This window comes from Pantherophis guttatus, chromosome 1 (assembly GCF_059756535.1).
Source record: "Pantherophis guttatus breed Tessera chromosome 1, ASM5975653v1, whole genome shotgun sequence".
Classification (NCBI taxonomy): Eukaryota; Metazoa; Chordata; class Lepidosauria; order Squamata; family Colubridae; genus Pantherophis; species Pantherophis guttatus.
In genome coordinates this window covers 272534287-272561683 of record NC_142063.1, presented here as the reverse complement: position 1 = coordinate 272561683, position 27397 = coordinate 272534287, and the positions used below count along the sequence as shown (strand labels likewise).

At 37.1% G+C, this 27397-nt stretch overlaps 1 protein-coding gene across 9 annotated transcripts in view; it reads left to right on the top strand.

Moving 5' to 3' along the window:
* Positions 1–3352: 3352 nt before the first annotated feature.
* LOC117672063 (uncharacterized) overlaps positions 3353–27397 on the top strand; it is a 56893-nt gene continuing 32848 nt past the window's right edge. For 7 of the 9 annotated variants that reach the window (XM_034428495.3, XM_034428494.3, XM_034428493.3 and 4 more), the window contains exons 1-6: positions 3357–3441; positions 6184–6376; positions 7481–7605; positions 14876–14992; positions 17719–17871; positions 25132–25218. In XM_034428495.3, the coding sequence (XP_034284386.2) occupies positions 6310–6376; positions 7481–7605; positions 14876–14992; positions 17719–17871; positions 25132–25218 (549 nt within the window). In that variant the 5' untranslated portion in view covers positions 3357–3441; positions 6184–6309. Of the gene's footprint in view, positions 3442–6183; positions 6377–7480; positions 7606–14875; positions 14993–17718; positions 17872–25131; positions 25219–27397 lie in introns of all 9 variants that reach the window. The other 2 variants (XM_087882879.1, XM_034428496.3) reach the window with 1 other exon arrangement.

Genomic DNA, 27397 nt, shown 5'->3' with positions numbered 1-27397 from the left:
TGCGGAAGCATTATCAGCTTGAGAAGGCCACGAGTCAATAAAAATACCTAAATTCTTCCCCAGCCTCTAGTTGATAATGGAGTATAAAGGGAACTTCTTAAAGAACTTAAATATTTCTCAGCCACGTGATGTTGAGATTTTTACACTGATCAACAGTCAAGTGTGCTAATATGAAAGTTGCTTATTCTGTGGAAGGTGCACGCTGGGATTATGCACTCTGCAAGTTTATTACAAAAACATTTTGTATAGAGCTTGTCAATTGTACATGGTGGGATAACTGGGTGAGCCTTTGCCAGATTATTCTTGTAGAGATTAGATGGAATGGCTCAAGTTATAAGGTAGTAGTGGGGAGTTTATTGATGCTTACAAATAGAAGAACTAATACAGAGGCCCACTAACGGATTTATTTTCAAAAATTGAGAGAATTAAGTCCCCTCCACAACTTTGCTGTTCTTTCAGTGGGGGGGAGGAAGTTAAACATTACTGAATTTGAAATCAGTGGCCCCTCAGGAGAATCAGAAATTGCAAAACCTAGATTTCTCTAATGACTGATGCATGAAATAGATTACAGTAGTGGGTATCCTCAAGTAAAATGAATTTTTAGGGCTGAAATTAGATCTACTGGCTACATAGGATTAAAGACACCAAAACAAGCTATCAGTTTATTGAGAACTGCTTGTTGGAACTTCTCAGTTCACTGTTTTCCTTACCTGCTCCAACCTACCCAGAAAAGACTGCTACTCCTTTTTCAATGAACAATTTCTCCAAAATTTGCATAGTTATAGTGTTTCATGGGTATATAGGCATAAACTAGCCCCTGCCTGAGATACTCCTTGTCAAAATTGTAATTGTGGAAACTGCACATGGTTAACAACTGTCCTGTTTAGCGACCATTCAAACTGAAAAAGTAGGTTTACAACTGGTCCTCAAGCTTAGGACAGACACAGCATCCCCTGGGTCATGTGGGGCAGCATCCCCAAAGCACTTGGCAACTGGCACACATTTACAACAGTCAGTTTCCCATGGTCATGTGATTGCCATTTGCAGCCTACATCAGGCTGACAGCCTCACTTAAAACCAGAGAAATTTATAGAATCTGCTGCTTTTGTCAAAATGATAAAAAGCATCACACCATTGCAAGACAAGTTCTGCGCCTTTCATATGTATATGACATCACAACACAAATACATTGCCGCTGGCATCACTTTAGTGTGGTATTGCTCTTATAAACAAAGTCTTAAAAGTATTTTTGTAGTAGTATATATTCATATTGATGCAATTATTTATATACAATATATATTCCTACTATAGATTTGGCTTTGAACACAGCATTTATGTTCAAAAGTACATATCATATTTACCCGAAAGAGTCAGGTTAGTGTCATCAGTGCAGCTCCCATTGGTGTGGGAGAAATTGATCAGTTGGTCTCCCTTTTCATTTGCTACCATCCAACTACATTTTCTTCTTGTGTTTCCAGTTTTGGCATTCCAGTCTCCAACCACAAGCAGCACATCTTGTATGTTCTGTCAATTTTAAACTGAACTTCATCAAGGAGAGAGCTCTGCACCTCAGTTCTCTCTCCAAATTTTGTTAGTTTAAAAAGTGGTCCTTTAGGTTTCCTTCTAAACAGTGTAAATCTACCCTCATACAGACAAGATTGATCAGAGCAATTGTATATGGGATTATTCTGAGGATTAGTTTTCTGATTGGGTAGTCCAGTTTCCAAATTCAGAAATGATTTCACTTCTAGAGTGGGACAATGACAAGTTCCTTTTTCAACCTTTGCTTCTGCACTGGTGGTTGAAACATAAATTTAAATGACCATCACATTAAAGGGTTGTCCATGAAGTCTAATTGATATTATTCAGGCACTGATTCCATTGTAGCCAAGTACTGTTCCTGCTATACCCTTCCTAACTATAAAAGCAATGCTGTTTTTTTAGTTTTTTCATGTTTTGAGTAATAAATAGTATGACTGTCTGACAGAAAGTGTCCTATCCCATCCATCTCAATTCGGTAATGCCTAAGATGTCAATTTGTAGTTGTTTCATTTCATCTTTTACAGGGTTGAGCTTTCCTGTGTTTATGGTTCTTATGTTCCATGTCCCTATTGCAATTCTATCTTTGCAGCTTTGGATTTTATTTTCTCATATGGCAACATCAGCAACTTGACATCCTGAAGATTTTAGCTCTGTCATAAGCACCATCAGCACTCTAAGAGATCATCAGCTCTTCCTTAGTAGCATGCAGGAGGAGCCCATCACTAAGCAATCATTCTATATTTTCTACCCATTGGGGTTTTTTTGTTTTGATAAAAAATACAGGAGTATAAAATACCATTGCTTTCTCCCACACAGTATGAATTTATGCCTTTACCATTATCATGGCCTCTGGCATCTTCCTATATCACTGCTGCCTAATATAGGTGCCCACTTGCCTTAGCAGGCAGCTGGAATGTCCTTTATATATTGAGTGATCGATTTGGGAAATATATGCTGTTGGCACAAACTCCCAACACTATTTGTTTATTGCACTCCCTGCCACAATGAAGCAGCTCAGCAGGACTTTGGGGGTGGTGGTGGGGTGTCTCCATGGAAATATATATAGCTATTAGTAGAAAGTAAAATAAAAACCACTAGGTTACCACTAGGAGTGATTTACTCCTCTTTTATACCCATATGCATGGAGAAAACACAAGTAATGCTTGAAGAAAATTCTTAAAGCTGCTTGGATATTCCCTTGCAGCTACTACTCTTGCTATTTACTTAATTACTGCTAGTCTTATTAGAAATATTGAGATGCATTCTCCAATAAAACGAAGGAGATATTAAATCCCTACTGTTAAACTATCTCTCTGTTGGAGCATGCAGCTTAAATTTTGGGAATGTGCATTATTTAATCTTTTGTAATTTATGGGATTGGGATGTGAGCATTTAGAATTAACCAACAAGAAGTTGCAGAAAACAGAGTCTTTCTTCAATTCTATTGATGGTTAACCGGAGTTATGAATTTCAGATATCATTGAAATAAATAAAATAAATGCTCCATTCTTGTACATTGTTACAAAGACATTAACATTCTAAAATAATAAAATCAACACGAACCGGTGTGACGCCCCGAGGACGTGGTGAAAAACTTTTTTTTAATTCCCCCCAGGGTACCTTTTCTAAGAACACTTGTGCATTTGAATAGTCATTCTCGCCATTGTTTGCTTTCCCCGCACAGTAATTCCAGGCCGTCTTTTTATAGGGAAGACACAGAAAAGCAATCTCTCTCCGGCCCTTAAAAGTCAGAGGAAGGGTCGCCATCGGCTCCTCAGGGCCGCGGGTGGGGAGGACACAAGGGTGGCGCTCAAAGCTGACCCGCCCTTGCGGCTCCCAAAACGGAAGCGAGGGCGCTTTCCCCTGTGCACCGAGGGACGCCGTGCTCCGTTGCGAGGGGTAAGCCGCACCGCGTGGGGATAGGGGTGGGGTCCCTCTTTAGAAGGACTCGCTGGAAGCGCACAGGCTTTACAAACCAGAGGATCACGGCCGCGGTTAACTTTTTTTTAAGGAGAAGGCGGGGAAGAAAAGCCAAAGTCAACCGCCGATGAGGCAGGATTGTTGTGGATGATTTACTTGGAGCGTTGGGGGTCACACAACAGGGCTAAACCAAAATATGCATTTCGCCCACTTATAGTCAGAGAGGTTGCAAAACCTAGTGTTTTTGAAATCAGTAGCTACTGTTTCTTCACAGGCGTGGGTATACTGAGTGATCCATGCTAGTGGTGGGATTCAGTTTTTTTTACTACCGGTTCTGTGGGCATGGCTTGGTGGGCGTGGTGTGGCTTGGTGGGCATGGCAGGGGAAGGATACTGCAAAATCTCAATTCCCACCCCACTTCAGGGGAAAGATACTGCAAAATCTCCATTCCCTCCACACTCCTGGGGGAAGGATATTGCAAAATCTCCATTCCCACCCCACTCTGGGGCCAGCCAGAGGTAGTATTTGCCGGTTCTCCAAACTACTCAAAATTTCCACTACCGGTTCTTCAGACTTGTCAGAACCTGCTGAATAGCACCCGTGATCCATGCCAAAAGTAGCTAACAAGGAAGCTCTTGGGCATGTTGATCCACATTTTTGTGACAAAGGTCTTGAGGGGGATGATGATATTTCATCCTTCATAGTCAACAACCTGTCCAGCCTGGTGTCATAGTATGCAGGGAGGTGAATAATAGAAACAATCCCACAAGGTACACCTGAGCTCATCAATACTCTCGAGGGCTGAGTTGAGACAGCCAAGATCAGAAGGACGTTGACTTTCAGAAGGAAACTGGACTTTCTGTAAAGCGCTTTCTTCATTTTGCATGGCCCCTTCTAGGTTCTGGCAGTGTGTTTTGAGAACACCATTCTTCAAGGATCATGAAGTCCTGGAAGATAGCATCTGAGACTTCATGGATTATAAACCATTCTCTTTGGGCTAGACATTGGGTTTGCTTAGGGTTATATAAGATTTTTAAAGCACCAGGTGGTTGGTATGGCCGACTGAAAATTGTTGAACCCTTTTAATTTGAATTTAGGGATTCACTGAACTGAGTTCCATCAGTGGGAGGTGGACTGAAAAATGCTCTCCTGGCCCCATTGGGGATTGAGACATGAACACTGCTTTGGTCAACAGCAACCTGTTTGTAAAAGTTCACAGAGCTTTAGCCTTGCAGATATTGGAGCTCAGCATAAATAATAATAATTTTATGTAAATTGAAAGAAATGTATGCTCCTGGTGTTAAGGGATAGATTCAAGATATGTGGTATCCATTTTTGAACTCTCTTTATAATCTAAAAATGGGAGAATGGAGAATTAGATTTCTATAAGGCTAAATTTAATATTAAATTGGAAGATTGGATTAATCTTATATTGATTTTACAGAGTTCTTATTTTTTCTTTATTAGTTTCTTGTTTTACTTTCACCTTACTTTGATCACTATTAATATATTTCATTCTTTTATTGGATAGTCAGTATATTTTTTGTTGTCTTTCACCATTTTTTAAAAAAACATCAGTGGTTCACTATGACCCAAGAGATCCCTTTGGAGTTCAGAAATACCTTAAGAAATCAAGGTAACATTCTATGAATGTTACATTGTTTTGTGCCTATTCATCATGGTCATTAATCTTCTTGAACTGTCTACTCTCTCATTTCAAACTTGACCTTTATTGAATTCCGCGAAACAGAAGCCTCATTGAAAACTCAAAACCTTGAAAGAATTCAAGGACATGTTGCTCTGCACTATTATTAAATAAATTATGTTTTATGGTTTATATGGTTTAGCATGTTGTGCAATTGCAGATAGCGGTGGCATATTCAATAAGCTATAGCTACCATGTCTTAGTAATGTGTTAGATATTATTGAAGTGCCCTTGCTAGCACGAGCCGTGCTGAACCTGGACAGGGTTGCTGGTTCTGCTTGCCTAGATGTCCTACCACCCATTTCGTCTGCTTGAGCATAGAGTAGAACTTGAGTTGAGCGTCTTCCTATGGCATAATGGCATGCTTTTGTCCAGTGTACTAAGGACTCAGAAGCTCCCTACTCTGCTCACTTGTGCTGCATCCATGTTTGGAGAAGCTACATCATAAGAGCCTTGCCCTGTGAGCAGTGATGAAGACCTATATGTTGGGTGGTAGTCCCATCTATTGAGCAGCTCCTGGAAAAATGTCAAACTCAACCAGAGGAGCTATGCCAAGCCCTATTTACATTTTCTTTTTCATTTTTCTTTTCCTTGCACTGAATATCTTTAAAATTTGGAAATAAGGGTGGGCGAGTGAACATAAATAACTGAGCACCAAGTACTGAAAATACATTTCATTTCTTTCAATCAAAGAAATCAAATGCCCTTTATCTATCCTGCTCTGAGATGTAGGCTGGGTTTATACATCACACTAAGTCATCTGCTTTGCCTTAACAATACCTTGTTGCATAAGCCACTAAGCTCAGACACAAGTAAATTGCATTTTGGCTTATTCCTGATTTCATTCCTACGAAACAATTAATTAAGTTGGACTTATTTTTGAAAGATAGCTGTTTAATGAGAGCAATAACTAATGTATTTACACAGAACAGAAAATACTTGCTCAGTGATCTTCTAAAAATGAATTCAATTAATTTTTCTATATTGTATAAATGTTTTGTGTTGTAAATCAACAGATAGTTTGAAGGTGCAGAATGTAGAGCTGTTTGAGAAAAGAGAAGAAGGAGGTGACAAAATCGAGTGGTGAAACATAATTTAGAAATATCACAGCTTTAAGGTTTTCAGCAAGTGTTTGTAATTGTATGATGTTAAAGCCTAAACAAAAAAGCTGGTACAGAGACAGAGGACAAGTTTTTCCTACAAACAAAGGTATAATTTGTTTTGCTCTGTTTAACTTGTCATAGCGTGCTGCTACTATATTATTTCTGCACTGCAAAAGTTCATTAGAGGTTTTTGCATCTCTTTCCTGCTATTCAGCGGTCATCAGATGAGATTATGTGGTTTCATTTAGGATTATGCCTTAATGCAGTATATAATTCTAAACAATTGTGGTTTGTTCATGGAACCTGGACAAACTATGGCCTAATAAAATACCTGAAGCAAACTAAATGAACTAAGTTCAGAAAAATAGACAATTGTCCATTGTGTAATCATATTTCAGTTGGTCCTGGGTTTTTTAAAACTCTTCTTTGATGGAAGAATCCTACAACAAATCCTACAGCCTGAAACAAATTTAATATTTATTATATGGAAAACATAATTACATAAGACCCCTTGCATCCTGGATATAAATTGTTTCAAGTCCTACCCTCAAAACCACGCAATAGAGCACTGCACACCAGAACAACTAGACACAAGAACAGTTTTTTCCCGAATGCCATCACTCTGCTAAACAAATAATTCCCTCAACACTGTCAAACTATTCACTAAGTCTGTATTACTATTACTGTTAAACTTCTCATCGTTCCTAACACCCATCTCCTCCCACTTATGACTGTATGACTGCAACTTATTGCTATATCCTTACGATTTATATTGATTGTTTGATTTGATTTTATTTGTACCCTATGACTATCATTAAGTGTTGTACCTTATGATTCTTGACGAATGTATCTTCTCTTTTTATGTACACTGAGAGCACATGCACCAAAGACAAATTCCTTGTGTGTCCAATCACACTTGCCCAATAAAGAATTCTATTCTACTCTAAAGAGGATTGATATGGAATATCTAATGAATTATAATTATTCAATAAAATCTAGCAATAAAGCCTTGCTTTGTTTCATCTAAGGTGGTGCTTGTGCAGATCTCAGAAAGTTGAGTTGCTCAGGTAATACGTTGCTTAGGTGAACAATGTGTTGGTCAGGAACAAAGCGTTTAGACAAATGCATAATGTTGATTTAAGAGGTCAGCAGTGTTGTAATCTAATTTATGTAGTAATATTGTGTTTTCCATGTTTACATTTCTTTGCAGGTTCTTCTCGTAACAGCTCTCAAGAGAAACGTCAGTGTAGTATGGCAGGCTCCTCTCAGCTTTATAAGAAAAGTACATTTCCTCCACTTCTGGACTCTTACTTACCTCTTAATTGCCAGAATCAGGTAATACAGGTTTTGCAGTGTGACCATTGAACAATTGTATTTCAACTTTTGAGTTCTTTTTCTTTTTATTTATAATAACATTCCATAGCATGTGTAGTAGTATTTTTTCCATTGTGAATTTGCATGGCGAACTTCATTACATAATCTTCCTGTAAATGTTAAAGTGAATTCGCTGATCTCACTAGAATCAGTGACCCTGATGGAAGGAGAAATACTGTGAAAAATAACGATCTAAATATTTTAGGAGAGAGTAGTGCTTGGTGGGCTTGGAAACTAAGCTGCTAGTTCTTTCATCCATGTACTGCTTATTAGATACACAGGCCTTGATTTATGACAATAATCGGGACTGGAGCTTCTGTCACCAAGTGATGTGCTTGTTCTGTGAATTGTGCCTGATCTTACAATCTCTATTGCTAACGTTGTTAAGCAAATCACCATGGTCATTAAGCAAATCACACTGTTGTTAACAAATTAGGTTTCCCCCATTGATTTTGCTTGTTGGAGGACCCCCAGGAAGGTTGCAAATGGTGAACAGGTGACCCCCGGATGATGCAACTATTGTAAATACTTGCTAGTCACCAAGCACCCAGATTTTCATCAAATGACCATGGGGATGCTGTGACAGTCATAGCTGAGAGGAGCTATTGTAAATAACCTTTTTCCATGCGTCATAACTTGAAATGGTGGGTAAACAAATGGTTATACATCGAGGACTACCTGTAGTCACCAAGCGTCAAATTGCTCTTAACTGAAAGCCTTCTTCACCAGGTCAGAGTTCACATTATGGACTCAAGCAGGAATTTAAAATTAAATTAAATGATTAAATTAAATTAAAGAGACTGGACAGCCATTAAGAGAACCGGATTCCTGTACTGAGCAGAAGGTAGGACAAGATAACCTAAAAGTTCCTTTCCAAGATTATAATTTTATCTCTTAAGGTTACTGTGATGTGCTGATGTTCACCATCAAGTACCCAATGTGGTTTTTCCACCACCACAATCCTCATGGTTAACATATATTCCCTCCTCTCCTCTTGATGTCTTGAAGCAGCTTCACTTTCTAGTCAATTTAGGTAGAGGTGAAATCCAAATTTTTTTACTACCGGTTCTGTGGGCGTGGCTTGGTGGGTGTGGTGTGGCTTGGTGGGCATGGCTGGGAAAGGATACTGCAAAATATCCATTCCTACCCCACTCCAGGGGAAGGATACTGCAAAATCCCCATTCCCTCCCCACTCTTGGGGGAAGGATATTGCAAAATCTCCATTCCCGCCCCATTCTGGGGCCAGCCAGAGGTGGTATTTGCCAGTTCTCCAAACTGCTCAAAATTTCCGCTACCGGTTCTCCAGAACCTGTCAGAACCTGCTGGATTTCACCCCTGAATTTAGGGTATTCCAACAACTATAAGTTCCGGGACTTTGTGTCTCTTGTTGTCTAGTTCTGGCTCGGCTTTAATGTAGGCAAAATTGCAGAAAGCAAGATTTTTCCTTTTATAATTGTTAAATTCTGCAGAGTTTGTGGGCAGTCTGTTTCCCCATTAACAGAATTTTTTTTTCTTCACTAGCCCTCCTGGCCATTGGGAATCATTGCAGGTCCTTGAAGGGGAAAAGCAGCTTGATGATTTTGCAGATCCCTCTCTTCAGCCATCGCTCTAGTTTTAATAATTAATTAATGCATATGACTAGGTAAATACAAAGGAACCTTTAAAAAGCAGCCAGGATTGATCAGGGCAATTTCTAACTCCTAAGAGAAGTTAGAATATCTTTCACCCCTTTAATAGCAGCCATATGGGCAAAGAGAGCTGAGGTAAAAATAATCAGAATTCTTCTGTATACCCCCCCCCCCCACTTGCTGCTTGTCTGCAAAGTGCAAGCCTGTGTTTTTGTTTTCTTTTTAATCGCTTTGTGGATGATGTGGAGAAAGAAAGGCTAGGAATTTATTTTCTTCCTCTTTTGTGTGGGTAATGGGAAAGGGTATTTTGCTAGAGTAGGCTCATCTCCCTCTCCCATCCCCATACACATTATCTTCAGACCCTACTCATGGGGCCTGCCTGTTGGTATTGTTTAGAAAACTCACATCCCTCTCATGCCTTCCAGCCACCACAGCAACATGCACCCATGGTTACAGCTACTGGGAAAAGTGCCTGGTTGTAAAATTGTCAGCATGCTATCTTTGGACCCTCACACTAGCAATCGGTATTTAAATGCAACAGGGGTACGCAGTTTTACAGTTACAATGGCTTCTTTACAGCTGGTGTTCAGACAACCTCTTGTTGGGTTTTGTTTTTTGTTTTTTTTGCAAATAGCCAGAAAAATGTATACCATGTTTTGAAAATGCAGGGAGAAGTAGCAATTTATTTGATTTCAGGCTGGAAAATGAAAACTTGCCGGCTTGTTCTAAAAAAATCTTGCTTAGGGACGGGCAGACCCCAAATCTAATTTCCTTTTCTTGGGACAACCCTTCCTACTGCTTTAGCCACATATCTTTGAAGCTACACCAACAAGAAACTTGTTCTATGTCTCACTGAATTTTATGCAATAAACAGTTGAAGGCATGGTAGCTCTGCATGGTAGCTCAACCAGGTGTCTAAGCTCTTCATTGATTGTAAGGTTACATTAACAGACTCTTTCAGAAATACTGAAAGTATTTCTCCCCCCTCCTTTTCCTTTTATTTTCCAGAAAACTAGGGAGCGTGCTTCCCATGCTCCTGTTCCTTCTGTGGGCCGAGATATATCTTTTACATGTCACCTGTCCAATCTATAGTTCTGCATCCTGTCTGCTGAGCTTCCCACCTGCCATTACAGGTGGCTTTATTAATAATATAATAACATTGGGCCCTCAGTAAAATTCTGTAGTTTAACTGGATCAGCTGTTGTGTAAAAGGCTCAGTTGAAAGCACTTCTGAAGTATGATGCATTATGCACTGAAGCATGATGCATTAAGTATGCACTAAAATTAAATAAGCAAAGTAAACATTATTCTAAGTATTACGAGTAACCTGGGAAATCATAGGATGGGGAAAGGGAACTTCTGATACTCAGGTTGTGTAATACAAAATTCATGTAGAGAAATCTGGTGATGTAACAAAATGTTAGTATTTATACTCTAGACCAGGCGTATCAACCCATGGCCTGCAGGCTGCCTGTGGCCCTGGTCAGCTATTAATGTGGCCCCACAAGATCCTAAACTTTTAACATTATTATGTGATTTATATACATTAAAAATATTATATATTTTATATGCTGCCCAAAACAATTCCTCTTCACTCAGTGTAGCACAGGAAAGCCAAAAGATTGGGCACCCATGCTCTAGAGCAGGGATCCCCAACAGTGGTGGGTTTTAAATTTTTTTACTACCGGTTCTGTAGGCATGGCATGTAAAATCTCCATTCCCACCCCACTCCAGGGGAAAGATACTGAAAATCTCCATTCCTTCCCCAATCCAGGGGAAGGTTACTGCAAAATCCCCATTTCCTCCTGATCAGCTGGGACTTGGGAGGCAGAGAATAGATGGGGGCGGGGCCAGTCAGAATTTTTACTACCGGTTCTTTGAACTACTCAAAACTTCCGTTACCAGTTCTCTGGAACTGGTCAGAACCTGCTGAAACCCACCTCTGGTCCCCAACCTGTGGGCTGCAATAGCATGAGAGTAGAAGCTAATGGTATCAATCAATCTTGAAGTGAATGATATTAATATTATCTTTCCTGACTTCTCAGAACCATTAAAGTAACCTTTGGAAAGTTTTGATGTGCATGGAGACAGGAAAGTGATCCTTGGTGAGCACTTTGAAGTAATTAATGAATGTCTTTTAGAGGCAGATCATCTTGGAAGCAAAAAAAGATTTGCTGGAAGTACACATTGTATGAAAATTAAAATACCAAGATGTCAGCGTATGTCATATATAATATTCCCATAGTAACAAGGTGATAAATATAGCCATTCATTGCAAAGTGTGGAGGAAGGATGGATTCAGATCCTGTTTATGAATAATAAAGATATAGCAGATGTATGAGTGCAGTAGCAATAACTATGATCTGGCATCTAACTACATTAAATTATTAGACATGAATTCTTCTATACCTCTTTGCTATATTACAGATATTAATATAACAGCTTGCCATTCCACATAGGATCACGTTTGATTTGTACAATAGTAAAATTTGTAAAGTCTTTGCAAATAATTGCATTTTTGAAAAAAATATATCAATTTTATTACTTTGCTCATGAATTATGAACATTGTGTGTTGAGATTTGAAGAATCCATGAGAGATTCTTCAAAGATTCAGCTGTAGGGTGGCCCTTTGAAGCCCCGCGGCAAGAGTTTAAACAGTTTTTTTCCTTCTAGCTGATCAGCTGGGACTCAGGAGACAGCGAATAGATTGGGGGAGGGGCCAAATAAAAGATAAGAATAACGCAGGGGGGGCGGGAGGGCCCAGCTCCCAACAAAGCGAACCAGTTCAGTGACGTCATATGATCACCGCTACCGGCTCGGCTGAACCGGGAGGAACCCACCACTGTGCTCAGCCCATTCAGTGCCCACAACTATCAGAAATGCTAAGAGTTATTTTCTGGTTCATCAAAAAAAAAAAATTAAGTGTAAACCTGCCATTCCAAAAGCAATGGTGTAACTCTGAAAATACACTGTGTAGAATTTGGGCAAAAATGCAAAAGTTATATTACGCTGCTCAGTAGAAAAATAGCTAAGAAGGAATGTGATATGAAAATCACTTAGCAAGACATAACCATTTCTCCTGTCCCTTATTGCAAAAAACTCCACGATTATTCAGAAGAGTATGTTCTCCAAAGATGGTGCAGTACTGTATGATCAAATGTATTGGGATGGGGGGATGATAACAGCCAGAAAATAAACAGCAGATTCTTAAAATTTTTCGACAATATAGGTAGACCTTGACTTCCGACCAGTCACTTAGCAACCTTTCAAATTTACAAGAGATCTCCCCAAAGCCACATACAATCTGGTTTCAAAGTTTTGACAACAGTCCCCCAATAAGGAGCCTTGGTGGTGCAGCGGACTAAAGTGCTGTTAAGTAGCACTTAGCTGCCAGCTGCCTGCAATTACTGCAAGTTCAAATCTCACCAGGCTCAAGATTGACTCAGCCTTCCATCCTTCCGAGGTAGGTAAAATGAGGACCCGGATTGTGGGGGCAATAAGCTGACTTTGTATAAAAAAGAACACCGCTTAGGGTGGGCCAAAAGCCCTACTAAGCAGGTATATACGAAAAGTATGAAGGCTATTGCTTAACACATTGTAAGCTGCCCTGAGTTTCCGGAGAAGGGTGGCATATAAATCAAACCAATAAATAAATAAAATAAATAAATAAAATCAGGTGATTGCATTTGGGGAAACCGGCCTACCTATGCCACCATTTGCAGTGTCCTGCAGACTCATGATCATGATTTATTTACTTCTGGTTTCCTGCAAAGTTCACTTAACAACTGCCTCAACAAAGGTTGTAAACAGCTTAATGACTGCCATGACTTGTGAACATCATTCAATGCTCCATTAAAGTTGTAAGTTGAGCATGATCTGTACATTTATCACAGACAACACAACTAAACATCTAAGGACACACACTCAGCGAATAGTTTGAGATATTGCAGTTTTAGTCTCCCTCTGGAAAAATCTTGCTCCTGGCAGTATACAGTTCTACATCTAAATATTATTTAAGCTGCAGCAACACTATTTGTCGTTTTGATGTCGTTTTGTTTTAAGAATATTCACCCATCTGGTTTGGATTTACGAGCCTGTTCCCTTACCTAATAAGGATTAGATACAGTGAATTATAGACAGTTTATAATTCCAGTGTATATTTGTTGTAGTGAAGTAAGTGAATGTCTTAGTTGCCTAAAGATTTCTACGCACACACACATATCTTTGTTGCTTTTGTTGCGTCTGAGGCTGCTTGGTATTTTGGTGGCTTTTTAAACTCTGAGGCTTTCCACAAGTAGATTTTTCTGGAATTGCCAGGATTACGCATGTTTGCAGTGTGTCCTAGGTAGCAAAGAATTGCACACAATGTGCAAGATGTTTTTGCCAGCTTGACCAATGTTCTTTTTAAGTAGGTTGGTTCTCATCCAAAAAGCAGTACTTTATAAACACAGGAAAATTAACACATTTGGAAGAACATAACACAATAATTTGTCTTGATAGCATTTTCTTTTTGCTTGCCGTAAATACTTACATTTGGCTATACGTTATTGCATAATCTTTGCACATACTGAGAAGACATTTACTTTGATGTGGTTTAATTTCTAGTTTAGCAAACTGTTTTGCTTGTCAGATTAAAAAAGTTTCATAATTTAAAGGAATTGCCCCAGAATTAATCATTCCCTTTAAAATATATTTTATTTGAACCCAATGTCTTAAAAATGGTATTGGTGTCATTAGAGATACAAAATTCACCTGGCTCCCTGCTGACTCATTTATATTCCAGATATTTTACGTGTTTTGTTATTTTCCATTCAACAGATTTTGGGAGGAAAAAATGAAGTCCTTTGCAATCACTACTTCTTAGTGTCACAAGCCAAGTTAGGCTACCAGCATTACAATTTGTATAGGCACTATTTAATTATGCCACTAGCCTTCCTGCTTATTTCAAATACAGAATAATAGAGTTGGAAGGGATCTTGAAGGTCTTCTAGTCCAACCTCCTGCTGAGTTTGGTGACTGTCCAAACTCTTCTTAAAAACTTCCAGCACCTACAGCGTCTGAAGGCAAGCTGTTCCACATGTTAATTGTTCTCACTGTTAGGAAATTTCTCCTTAGTTCTAGGTTGCTTCTCTCCTTGATTAGTTTCCATCCATTTTGTTTCATCTTGCCTTCTGGTGTTTTGGAGAATAGGTTGGCCTTCTCTTCTTTGTGGCAGCTCCTCAAATGTTGGAACACTGCTATCATGTCACCCCTAGTCCTTCTTTTCACTGGACTAGATATATCCAATTCCTGCAACCATTCTTCATATGTTTTAGTCTCTAGGCCCCTAATCATCTTCGTTGCTCTTCTGTGCACTCTTTCCAAAGTATGAACATCTTTTTCGTAATGTGGTGATCAAAATTGCATGCAGTATTTTGATGTGGTCTTACTAAGGTTTTATAAAGCTGTACTAAAGCTATAAAGCTGTACTTCTCATCTTGACTCTATCCCTCCTTAGTGTGATCAAATGCAACTGGCAGCCACATATAGATTAAAAGGATCTTTAAAACAGCAATTAATGACACCCTACTGTTCTTATGGGATTTTATTTTGTTTTGCTCAGAACAGAGCAAATTGGCAAAAAATAGAAAAAAGCAAAAAGGAGCATATAAGGAACAACAGCCGCATTTTAAGTGAGGAAGAAAAGGATGAACTCATCAAACAAGCACTGCTGGAAAAGGTAATGTGCTTGGATAATGCAAATGATGTTTTTTCTCCACTAAGTATATTTTGGTATTTTAAATATGATTGATTGATAAATAAATTCATAAATAAATATTTCCTTGAGTGGCTGATTCCACAAATAACTTTGCTTTGTTATTTCAGTCTTTACCTTAGATCAATTTTCAAACTTCGCTTGCTTGGCACATGTTTTAGAGTAGCTTTTTTATATATTGATTGGAGATGATGGAAATTGGGATCCAGAATATCTGGAAGGCATCAGGTTGTCAAAATAAAGTGCTTCATATTTTAAAAATGCCTGCTGTATATTGCTGAGAAAATGCTTGAATGTCCTATCCAAACTCACAAGGCGACTCAACCAGCTGTTTCTTTAAAAAAAAAAACATTTTTCCTGGATGACTTATAAAATCCATCACATTTCATTTTGTTCCAACATCCCCTCATTTATGGGAGCTGCTTGCTGATAAGCTGATATTACATGGCTTGGAAAATAACAATAGCAATAGAACTTAGACTTATATACTGCTTCACAGTGCTTTACAGACCTCTCTAAGTGGTTTACAGAGTCAGCATATTGCCCCCAACAATCTGGGTCCTCATTTTATCGACCTTGGAAGGACAGAAGGCTGAGTCAACCTTGAGCTGGTGAGAATTGAATTGCAGAACTGCTGGCAGTCAGCAGTCAGCAGAATTAGTCTGCAATACTGCATTCTAACCACTGCGCCAGCACTGCTCTTATCTAAAATATCTAAAGAACTCTGAACCAGTGGTGGGTTGCTACCGGTTCACCCCGGATTAGGCAAACCGGTAACGGCAGCAGCAGGAGGCTCCGCCCACCCACCCAGACGCTTCTGCACATGCGCACATGCGCCCACAAGTGAACCGGTAGCAATGGGTTTTGAAACCCGCCCCTGCTCTGAACGTGGTTTCAATAAATGCTATTACACATTAGCCATGCATTTTACCTGTTTTTGGCCAACAATCACTGTGCTACTTGAAGTGTAACTGATGTAATGCACGGTTGTCAAACTTGCGACCCCTGCTTTACACATTTTGCTTACATACTGTATGTATAAGGATTAGAGTTACATACTCAAGATGGAACTAAAGAATCGAGATTTTAAATATTTGATTGTGAAATACTGTACAAATACCATAGTTTTTTCTCCAATCTTTTTGTATTAGAGTTATTTCATATCCCTGGAAAATACTACTGATAGTACTATTAAAAAGCAAGGGCTTCATTTCAGAAATAAAGAGAAAATGCTTATAATGTTGCTGGGGAAAGTGTATTATGAAGAGTTTATGAAGTCAGTGATAGTGAGATTTAATTCCAAGATTTTACATTTTTATACACTGAGTTGGGGATTGTTTTTTTTTTATTCTCTCTATTGAAATGGCTCTCAATAGCACCATCTGTTGGTGGATCTTCATAATATTCAGTGTTTATTACTTCCAGTACAAAAAGAGTGTCTTTTCATTCTGCAATTGTTAAGCATAATGCACATGAATTCACTGTGTAATAAACAAGTTAATTTACTAGCACAATGATAGATAATGCATCAGTAATATGGAATTAGAAATCAATGTATGCTATTATGTGTTGAAAGTATGATATTAATCCTACTGAATTAATAATATCTTTTGAAAAGTGAATGTTGCCTTATAAACCTAATGGATATAGGTACTTGTAATAGCAAGTTTTACAAGGAAATATTGTGTCTGTTGAAATATTGGTATAATAATACTGTTTAAATATATATGTTGTGATTTTGCAATGTATTTAGCATGCAGCTTGACTATGAGTTCAAGTTAGCTGGGCTAAGTTGAATTATTGCTGTAGCATAAAGTGAGCATGATAGAAATTATATTGCTGTGAAATTTACACATTTGCACATTAGGGCTAGTCAAAATGTAATTAAATGATACAACACAAGGTGGCACTGCTGAATTGCACTGTGCAGCCAAGCACTCGTTAAGTGTAACAGAATAAGAATTAGGGTTGTCTATATCTCTTGGAATGTCATGGAGATTCTCAATCATTGGGCTAATGGTTTTCCAAAGCTAACTGGACTTTCTTGGGAGGTTTTTTTCTTTGAAAACAAACACCACCACCAAAACCCAAAAGAAAATCCAGTTGCCTTTTGGAAAAATTATCAGTGAGATCCTTCTTGGAAGAAATTTGTGTAAACCCACCACCATGTACGATTGTGGTTTTTAGGAAAGGCTGAAAAAAGATGTCAGGGTGATAAGGTTTGTGTTGACATTTGATGAGTAGATTCTTTTCTTTTATACTCAGGCTAAAGCCTGAAAAGTATTGAGTTGTTTTAAAGAATGTGCTGTGATTATGGGAGGTTCAATACACATTTTCCAAATCATTTTCCAAGTGTACAGAGACTTAGTAAGAATATATTTGCAATAAGTTACATTTTGCTGAGAAAAATGGTATCTCTGGAATGATGTCATTAACATCATTCCAGAGATAACATCATTATAAGAATGTCCTTATAAAAATGAAATGTTCTTAGAAAAAAGATTATATTCAAAAAACAACTTTATAGAACCTATTTTGGAAATTCAGAAAACAGTTTCTGAATTTGCTAAAGAAATTTTTAGGTAATCTCTTAAGAAAACTTTATGGTATTGGTATAAATTGAACATTCACAGTGTTTGTTTTTCCTGCAAGAATTTCCAATTATAATGCCTCTTATCCTTTTAATCAAGCATCATCTTGAAACCTACAAGAATCTTTATAAGATAAGAAATATCTTATATGAACGCTACAAGACTTTATTGAATGAGAAAGTGTCAAAGCAACGAATTCAGATCAAGGCATTTGATCTGAAACAACAACAACTTAAACACAAAGAACAAAAGGTATGTGTTCGGGGAGGGGGGGAATGGCCAAATCAAGAAGGAAACTAGAAAATTCATAATTTAATCATGTATATGTTTAGAGTTTACATTAAAATTTATATTTTATGTGTGAGTACAATATCTACAATTTTGCAAACTAGAATAATGTGTATGATACATAGCCGTAATAATTTGCTGAACAGTTAGCTGATTTCCAACAGAAAATTAATTTTTTGAGAAACATGGTGTTGTCAATTCCATGCATGGAAACATTCATCTCAAAGATTTTCTGAAACTTCAAGTTATGTGCAAAGATTGACTTCTAAGTAGACAATAGGATGTGTAAAGTCTAAGAACAGGAATCAAACATTTCTGGAGTTCAGAAATTCCATTGATATATACAGTAGATGTGTTTGGACATATGTTAAATTGGCTTTTAGGATTCCAGTGGTGCAGGAAAAATACTTTATGACTTAGGTTATATTTCTGGATATATTAGATAGGTACTTTAGTCTATGTATATATTGCTGTGGTACCCTCTAATTCACAGATATATTGCATTATCTGTGTTGATGTTGTTACAATCTTCTGATGTCCTTGAATGCCCTAGGGGATCCAGATAGCCACCATTTCTCTCCTAATTGTAGTTTAATTTATTTATTATCTAAGTTGTTCTTCACCAATTTCCCTGTGCAGTATAATATTTCATGTCCGAATTAACATTGTAGTCTTTCTTGAAATAAATAACTATTTTAATAGTCTTGAATGTGCTTAAAATACCTGTAAAGTATATGAGGTTTAGCAAACAATTGTTTCTTTAATTGCTGGTTTTAGTTTGAAACAGTGTTTTCATATATGCTTTTATCATTTTAATTGGCATTTGCATTGCTTTATTGAAAATACATTGAATTTTTAATGAGCAGTTTCAAACAGCTACTTTAAATAAATTCTATGGGAGAACAAGGCTATGATTGCATAGGAACATCTTATAGCTCTGGTTTGAGTCCTTCATGAACCTGCAATAATACATTGCTCTTAATTCAGAATTTCTACAGATTTTTAGTTCTAATAGGTTTGCTATCTTTGCTTTTCCCACTGATTCCTTTGTGTTTTGGGAATCAAAATTTGATATAAAATCTTTGGAACGGTTTAGTATTATAATAATAGGCCCCAAACAATGAATAAAACATACATTTAAAATGTATAAAGTTCAAACATAAATATATATCACAGTTCATCTCAATTTAGGTTCCCAAAAATTTAATATCAGTCTGAAAAAGGGGTAGTATATGCATTTAGTGCATAGGGGTTTTTTTAATGTCTGAATAATTATCATTTCCTCAACATGTTTAAATTAATTTTAAAATAATTAAATTATTTTAAAAGAAATTCAAACTCAGGGAAAAAAAAAATACACATATGAAAACTATTTTTAAAATATTTTGAATTTGAATATTCATATTTTGTATAGCAGAAGATAAATCTAAATAATCACGCGATTAAAGTTTAAGAGAATATATTTTAAGCAATGGTTGTGAATCTGCACTCAACAATGTGTATGTGGATCTGAAATGAATTTTATAGAACTTGAGTTTTACTTTTCTTTAAGAAAACAGTGATTTTTCAGAATACAGTTTCTAACAAAGAGATAAAATTGTTTGTTCTAGTTCTTTCTTTTTACTTCTATCTGCCCTATTTTGTAGGCATATTTAGTTTGGTGACACTACAAACTCTGTTTATCTCAGTTAATATGTTTCCTTAATATTAGTTAGAAAAAATAATTGGAAATCACAGCTTGTGGATTTAATACACCAAATTCTCAAAAATTTAAATAAAGAAAAGCAGACGAATTGGTCTGAAGTACTGTTTTGGAGTTTTTAATATCTGATGTTAAAAAAAAATAGAAAGATGATGTTCAAGTATGCCATTGTGAATCACAGAAGGGTTGGGGAAATAAACTTTGGAGAAGCTAACTATATTTGTTGTACAACAAATAAGTCCAAAGAAAGAAAATAAACAAATAAACAAACAAATATAAACACACACACACACACACACACACACACACACACACATACACACACACAACCATTTGGAATCTAACATGGCTTTATCTGTTTGTAGTAAAAATTCATGTTGGGTGAGGAATTAGACAGGGATCTAAATAAATAATTCTTCTTTTTCAGAAGATTTCTTCTTTCAGATTTCTCATTCTGGTCCTATAAGAAAGCAAGACACCTTCTGTCTTAAGACTCAAAATATCAGACTGACCCTTAAACCAATGTTAAAGTAGAGATCGTTGTCTTATTAGCATGCTATTAATATGTGCATGAAATATAGTCTGTGTCTCAACCCAAATACACACATTGGGAAATCAAAGGGAAATCCTTCACACCTTTTGCTGGCTTCATCCTGAATTTTTTTTTTCTCTCTGAACAACTTCCTTAAAAGAATTTCCTCTTCTAAAGGACAGTTCTCCATATTTAACAAACAAGTCCATCAATGAAGTCTCTTTACGACCATATGACTCATGAAGAAGCGCCTTTAATATTGTTTGTTTAATTAAAGTTCATGCCCAGAGAAAAATAACTGAAACAACATTTAACATTCCAGACTTGTTTCAAAAAATAACTAGAGTACATCATTTTAAAAATAAAATTTCACTTTACGAAATAATGTTTTGCTCCAATAAAAGGATACACTTCAATTACTTGTTGTAGAAATCTAAATGAATATGCAAGAATCAGGCTGCCCAATATCAAAGGCCCACAGTCTTTGAACTTCAAAGAAAATTTGTTTTGTCAATTTATGCCAATATGCTTGTGTTTTAAATTTTTCTTTGTACTCTAATGGTTCACCTTTTCTTTCTGTTAATAGTCCCTATGTAAGCTGACTCATGAGGATTCAGTGTATAGCTTTAATTAAATTGTGTTTTTAAGAAAGAAGATTTTGCAAGTATTGTGTAGCAAACTAACAATAAACATCGAACCCACAATATAGAAATAAAAAATGCACCATTGTGTTTGAGGCAACTGCTATTAGAAAGAAAGGAGAAAGGAGAGTTTTCAGTTATGAACTACAGGCAGTCCTTGACTTTCGACCACAATTGAGCCCAAAATTTATGTTGGTAGGCGAGACATTTTTTAAGTGAATTTTGCCCCATTTTATGATGTTTCTTGCCACAGTTGTTAAGTGAATCACTGCAGTTGTTATGTTAGTAACACGGTTCTTAAGTGAACCTGGTTTACCCATTGACTTTGCTTGTCAGAAGATTGCAAAAGGTAATCACATGATCCCATAAATATGAGTCAGTTCCCAAGCATCTGAATTTTGATCACGTGATCATGGGGATGCTACAACAATCATAAGTGTGAAAAACAGTCATAAGTCACTTTTTTTCAGTGCCGCAGAACTTTGAATGGTCACTAAGCAAACTGTTGTAAGTTGAGGACTACTTGTATTATGCAATTGCTTGCTATGTAGCCTTGCTCAGTTTTACTCCCTCCCCCCGTGTAGGAAGGACTGCAAAACTTGTAACCAAATCAGCTTCCTCATTAGCGTCAAAAGCTTTCCTTTTTACCTGTATGTAGGATTGCTATCCTGCCCTTCAAGACTTCTGACACTCCACTATTCCACACATAGTGAAACTGAATGCATAGCCTTCACAAATAGATGGCTCACCTTAATTTGCAGAATGTGAATGTAGCTTCACATTTGGGGAAGCTATAAACTTATTTATGTAGAATTGTGGACAACAGAAAACATTTTAAAGCCCATATACAGTGGTGGGTTGCTACCGGTTTGCCCCGGATTGGGTGAACCGGTAATGGTGGCGGCGGGAGGCTCCGCCCACCCACTCGGACACACGAGCGAACCGGTAGCAAACTAAATTGAAACCCACTACTGCCCATATACCTCAGATAACGTCAATCATTTGTAACTAAGTTTAACTGATATGAATGGAATATATTTTGGGCATTGGTGGGTTGCCCCCAGTTCGGACTGGTTATATAGAACTGGTAGTAAAACCAGCGGGAAGCTCCGCCCACCGACCCCAACGTCATCAGGAAGCTTCTGCACATGTGAATCGGTAGTAAAGGTAAGTAGAACCCATCCCTGATTTTGGGGGAATAATTACTGAAATGCTTAAAATAAACCTACCACTTCTTTTACGCTGTGCTAAAGCATAGGGTGAGAGTCAGTTTGGTATATGGTGGTTAAGGCACCAGGCTAGAAAATGAGAGACTGTGAATTCTACCCCAACATAGGCACAAAGCCAGTGAGGGACTTTAAGCCAGTCACTTTCTCTCAGTCCTAGGATGGGAGCAACGGCAAACCACTTCTGAAAAACCTTGTCTAGGAAACTGTAGAACCTTATCCAAGCAGTCTCTGAGAATTGGACATGATTGAAAAAAAGAAAAAACAAAGGTGTAGGATTGTAAATCTCCTACTGGTCCATTGCTGTCCTTGAGGTTAACTTCAAAGGTGAAAGAAATTTAGCTCTAGATTGCAGCTCTGGAATATTAACCCAGCTGAGATTTGTGTGGCTATGTCAACATTGTCTTTGCAACAGAAATCAAAAGAGATAGATAGATAGATAATTATGCTTCTCCACTTTTAACTTTGCTTGACTATTGCTTATTTTAATTCTTTTATAATGCTGAACATTTCATTATTACAATCCTAGTTTAAATGGTCAACAATATGGAAGAGCAGGATAGAAGTATTGTTAATAATAACTGTGATAAGTATAGTTCTTCCCTGTCGGTTCATCACATAAAATTATCTGGATCCACACATTACACAAAGACTTAATCCTGGTTCCTTTAAGTATGTTTTACTGAATAATCCCCAGGTGATTAGGTTTGTGCCTCTTAAATCAAAACCAGGCAAATCGCATTACAGCACTGGATCCCATCTGTCATGCTTTGTGGTATGTCCATTTCTGTGTCTTCACAATTTAAGATTTTAAAGTAGGTTTTCATACAACCCCACAAAGTTGTATGTCTGTTTGGGTGCACATATATGTAATTTATAAAAAGTTCAGATTTGGACAGATTTTTGAAGGATTGAAACTACCTTTCCAGAAAAGAGACGGATCTGTTTATGGAATTATTTTAAAATGATGAAGAACAGATGTCAGCTACTCAACAGGGAAGGTTCCACAGCACGTGTGTTAGAAGCTGAAAAATGGTTTAAATATGCCACTAGGAAATACATAGGACTCTCATTCTTTGAGAATGGAATTCTGTTAGAAAGCTTATTAAATCTGCTGTCAGAAGCTATGTAAACTAAGAAAGCAAAATACTTCATAGTAGTATCTATACTGCTTTTTTAAAAAAATTATCTGTTTGTCTTGTTGGAAGGAGAGGATATCTGTTGTCACAATAAAGCTGAGCTAGGTTGACCTGAAATGATAAGGAAATGCAACTGTTCTTTATATTTGAATTTCAGTAATTTTATTGGTACTATAAAGGTTTAAAGGGTGAAGATAGGTAAAACAATCAAGCAGTAGTAAAAGGCTGTCATGTTCCCTATAAGGGTTTACTTTATGCTTTATAATCTGCTGTATTCTTAACAGTGACCTATCTCAAAAGGAACTATCTTTAATAAGATAATAGGTGTTTCCTTTTTAATGCCACTAAATCAATGCCTAAATTTAAAGGCCACTTTGGTTATTTAAAAAATAATAATTAGCACGATTTGTAGAATTCTCAATTAAAAAATAAGGAAGGTTATGAAATGATAAACTGAACCAAATGCTTATTTTAATAAATAGAAAGACTTGAAATAGCTAATTGCAGAATCTGAATTAAGTGTCTAGTTTTGATAGTGTTTGCGCTACTTTGATAAACGGAAGTTTCATATGAAATTAAGATGATAGTTGTTCATGTTTTTGTAACATACATATGAAATGAAATATGTGAAACATGATATAAATATGAAGTGTATTGCTTTTATATGTATCATCCCCATGAACATTTTGCAGCCTAGGGTGTTTACTGGAATAGAGTATGGGAGGACAGTATTGTTCCTTTATTGTGGTTAGAAAGGTGCTGCCGCCATGTGAATAGTAGCTTGAAAACATGATAGATTGCAAATGAAATGTCAAAAAGATATGGTTGGAGGTGAGTCTGATTTGTTCCCGCCCATCACTGTAACTGACAATGGACTGGTTAGACCAGACATCAGTCTCAACCCAGTTGAGACTGGGTTCACTTTAAAGCAAAACATGGTTTCCTGTTACTGTATATCCATGTGTCTTGATGAATCTCAGATTCACATGGACCTCTCCTCAGTTCTTCTGGAAGTTTCAAAATATTGGTTTTTAATTTGAATTAATCAGTTTTTTTCTGGTGACTGAAACGGGGGTCTGCAATTTGTTTATCCTAAACTTAGACATATTTTTTTAAAAGTAGAAGAAAGTAGGATTGCACATTTCAAATTAATCCACCCTGCTATCATCACCTCAGCAGCCTTCATGACACTCAGAGCTGGAAAAATGGGACAGAAGTTCTTGCCTGTAGCTGGATGCCTGTTTAGTTGGTGAAATCATAGTTTGAACCTGGTTTGTTCTTCATAATCATAATTAAAGTAAATTAAAATTCCTTCAGGTTTTACAATATACTGGCAAACTTAAAAATCCAAACAATCTGTTAGCAGCAGCAAGGAAACTAATTTTTCTATACAACTCTAATTTCCAGACAGTAGCTTGTAGTCTGAATTATGAGAACTGTGTCATACCACCATTTCGGAACTTGAATTAGCCTTTGAAAGAAAAGAGGATTCTCTAAAACAAATAATTGGTTTATTTTAAAATATTGTATTAAAGAATTCGCCATTGAATGCCAAATAAATAAAATAAGAGAAAGGAACTGCTACAACTTAGATGATATTTTCTTTAAAGACTAGATAGATAGAAATTAATTAATTAATTTTTGGCCAGACGGTAGTTTGTGACTTCTGAAGACTTGAAAGGAGATTGAACAAGACTACAAACAAATTTATAAGCCTATCAGCCAGAATACAAATTGCTGAGTGAATGAAAGAGGATGCTTCCTAAGGCTGTGTTTGCGAGTTTTCGGTCAAAGCTGGGAGTGCGGTGGGAGGGGTGGGGAGGAGCACCAGGCGGTCTTAAGAATGCCTGCTGAGTTCTAATTGGTGCCCACTGTGGTTAATGGCTTCCTGTGGCTGAATGTTTACTTGTCATTTATTTTGAGCCTTGTTTCCCAGCTATTTGGAGAGAAATTAACCATTTTTTAAAATCTTCTTTGATAAAAGTGTACCTTTCATCGTAAACTTCCTTTCTGCAAGCTGTCTCATGATACGAAGTACATGGAGTCCCTGTCACAGTCAAACAGCTACTGGGTAAGACGCCCTTCTCCATTTACTTTTGTGGTTATCACTGAAGTGTTTTAGAAAATGTCAAATGTGTACCCTAGGACAAAAGAGTTGACTTTTTCCTCCAGGACAGTCAAATGGTTGTTTAAGGAGTCAGCTTTGAAGAGTCTTGGCCTTCTTCCATTTCTCCTTTACTCTCTAACAGTTCATTCTGTCCATATCACTAGCAGCCATATGAGGTAAAAGCACCTTGTCAATCTATCTTGAAGACTTGGTTATCCATTCCAAAAGCAACTTCTAAACCTTCTTCTAGAAGCTCTAATTTGAAAAGCAGTTCAATGTAGATTGACAAGCCTTGGGCATTAAAACCAATTGTTTACTCAGCTAATAATCATACTACCAGTATAAGTTTCCAATGATTACAATTTTCCTATTCTTCTCATTAGAAATGCATGGCCTAAAGGGTTCCCATCTACACCAGCCTTAATCTCCCTGCCATATTCTGAGCATGTCATCCTCTTCCTCCACATTGTTAGTTAACAATTAGTAAGGTAGGCACTTATGTAATCACAAAGAAGTAATTATAAGATGCTATAATTTTACCCTGTATTAGTACTATAAAAATTAATCTTTAAATTATAATACAAACAACTATGGAATTAACAGAAGAAATAAACAAGTCTCTGGGTTTTATGCTGATCTTCTTAGTGGTCTGTCTGTATGGAAATGTGTTGTATTCTGAATTACAAATAGATCCTAAGTAGTCACTCACAGCACTTTGTGAAAATGCATTTTATCTTCAGGACCTGTCTCATAATCTGCATAACTTTAAGATCTTTTTCAAATGCAGATCTTACCTTTAGAATAGAAAAACACTCATAACCATGAAGAACATATTTCAGTCTGGGTACTGATAGGATATAGTTGTATGATAGTATTATTTTTTCCGTAAAGTGAACTAACAACAACGGGCAAAGTTTATTTATAGATAAAAAGGTAAAAGTAAAGGTTCCCCTTGCACATATGTGCTAGTCGTTCCCAACTCTAGGGGGCAGTGTTCATCTCCGTTTAAAAGTCGAAGAGCCAGTGCTGTCCAAAGACATCTCCGTGGTCATGTGGCCGGCATGACTAAATGCCAAAGGCGCACAGAATGCTGTTACCTTTCCACCAAAGGTGGTCCCTATTTTTCTACTTGCATTTTTTATGTGCTTTCAAACTGCTAGGTTGGCAGAAGCTGGGAGAAGTAGCAGGAACTCACCCCGTTATGCGGCACTAAGGATTCAAACTGCTGAACTGCCAACCTTTCAGTCGACAAGCTCAGCATCTTATTTTATTTATTTTTTTCATTTATTCAGTCATTGTTGGCATCTGGCATTTTGGATACTTCTTGAAAAGTTTACATCCATGAAGACTGATTACTGCTTTTATTTAGCAAGTCCTGGGTTATGTACTTATAGGAAAAAACAGTTAATTCTACTAGAACATTTCTCTCTTAAACTTTCTGTGGCCTTGGACTGCTAAATCAACACTCAAAAACAAGAAGGACCACCCAGTTAAACCAATTCTCTCTTTTTGTGTCTGTGCTAGTTCACATTTTTAGAGAATAAACATTACTTCACTTTTTTGAGAATAAAATAATGATTTTGGCTGCATTTCTGTATGTCTTCCCACCCTCCTATTTTTTAAAGTATCTTTGAGAACTACATTTTCTATAAAAACATTTAATCCAAAAAAGTATTTATCACTTGAATTATTTTATATATCCCATGCCATCATAATAATTCATAGCACACATTTTCTGGTCAAGAGTGTTCTTCAAAAGAAATTCCTTGAGTTTCAGGCCCCAACACAATGGTGATAGCCAACACAATAAAATCCCATTTTTAGGAACTCATCGTGTTTCATATTCACTTTTCTTTTTGAAATGTTGCTGTAAGATCACAGTACTATTCGGGGTGGGGGGTGAGTAGATCTGTTTACCATCAGTCCTCTGAATGTTAGCACTCACCTTACTATTTGTATTATCACTTGTAGTCTTCAGTGAACCAGTTCTCAGCTCCTAATCCATGCTTGCAAACTAGCTGACTATCAGGGAGGTGAGGGAAAGAGGTGACAAGGGGACTTAAATAGGAGAGGCTTCAATAGACCACTGGTGGTGGTCCATATAGATCAGGTCTGAGAGTCATTGAACAATATATAGTTAGTT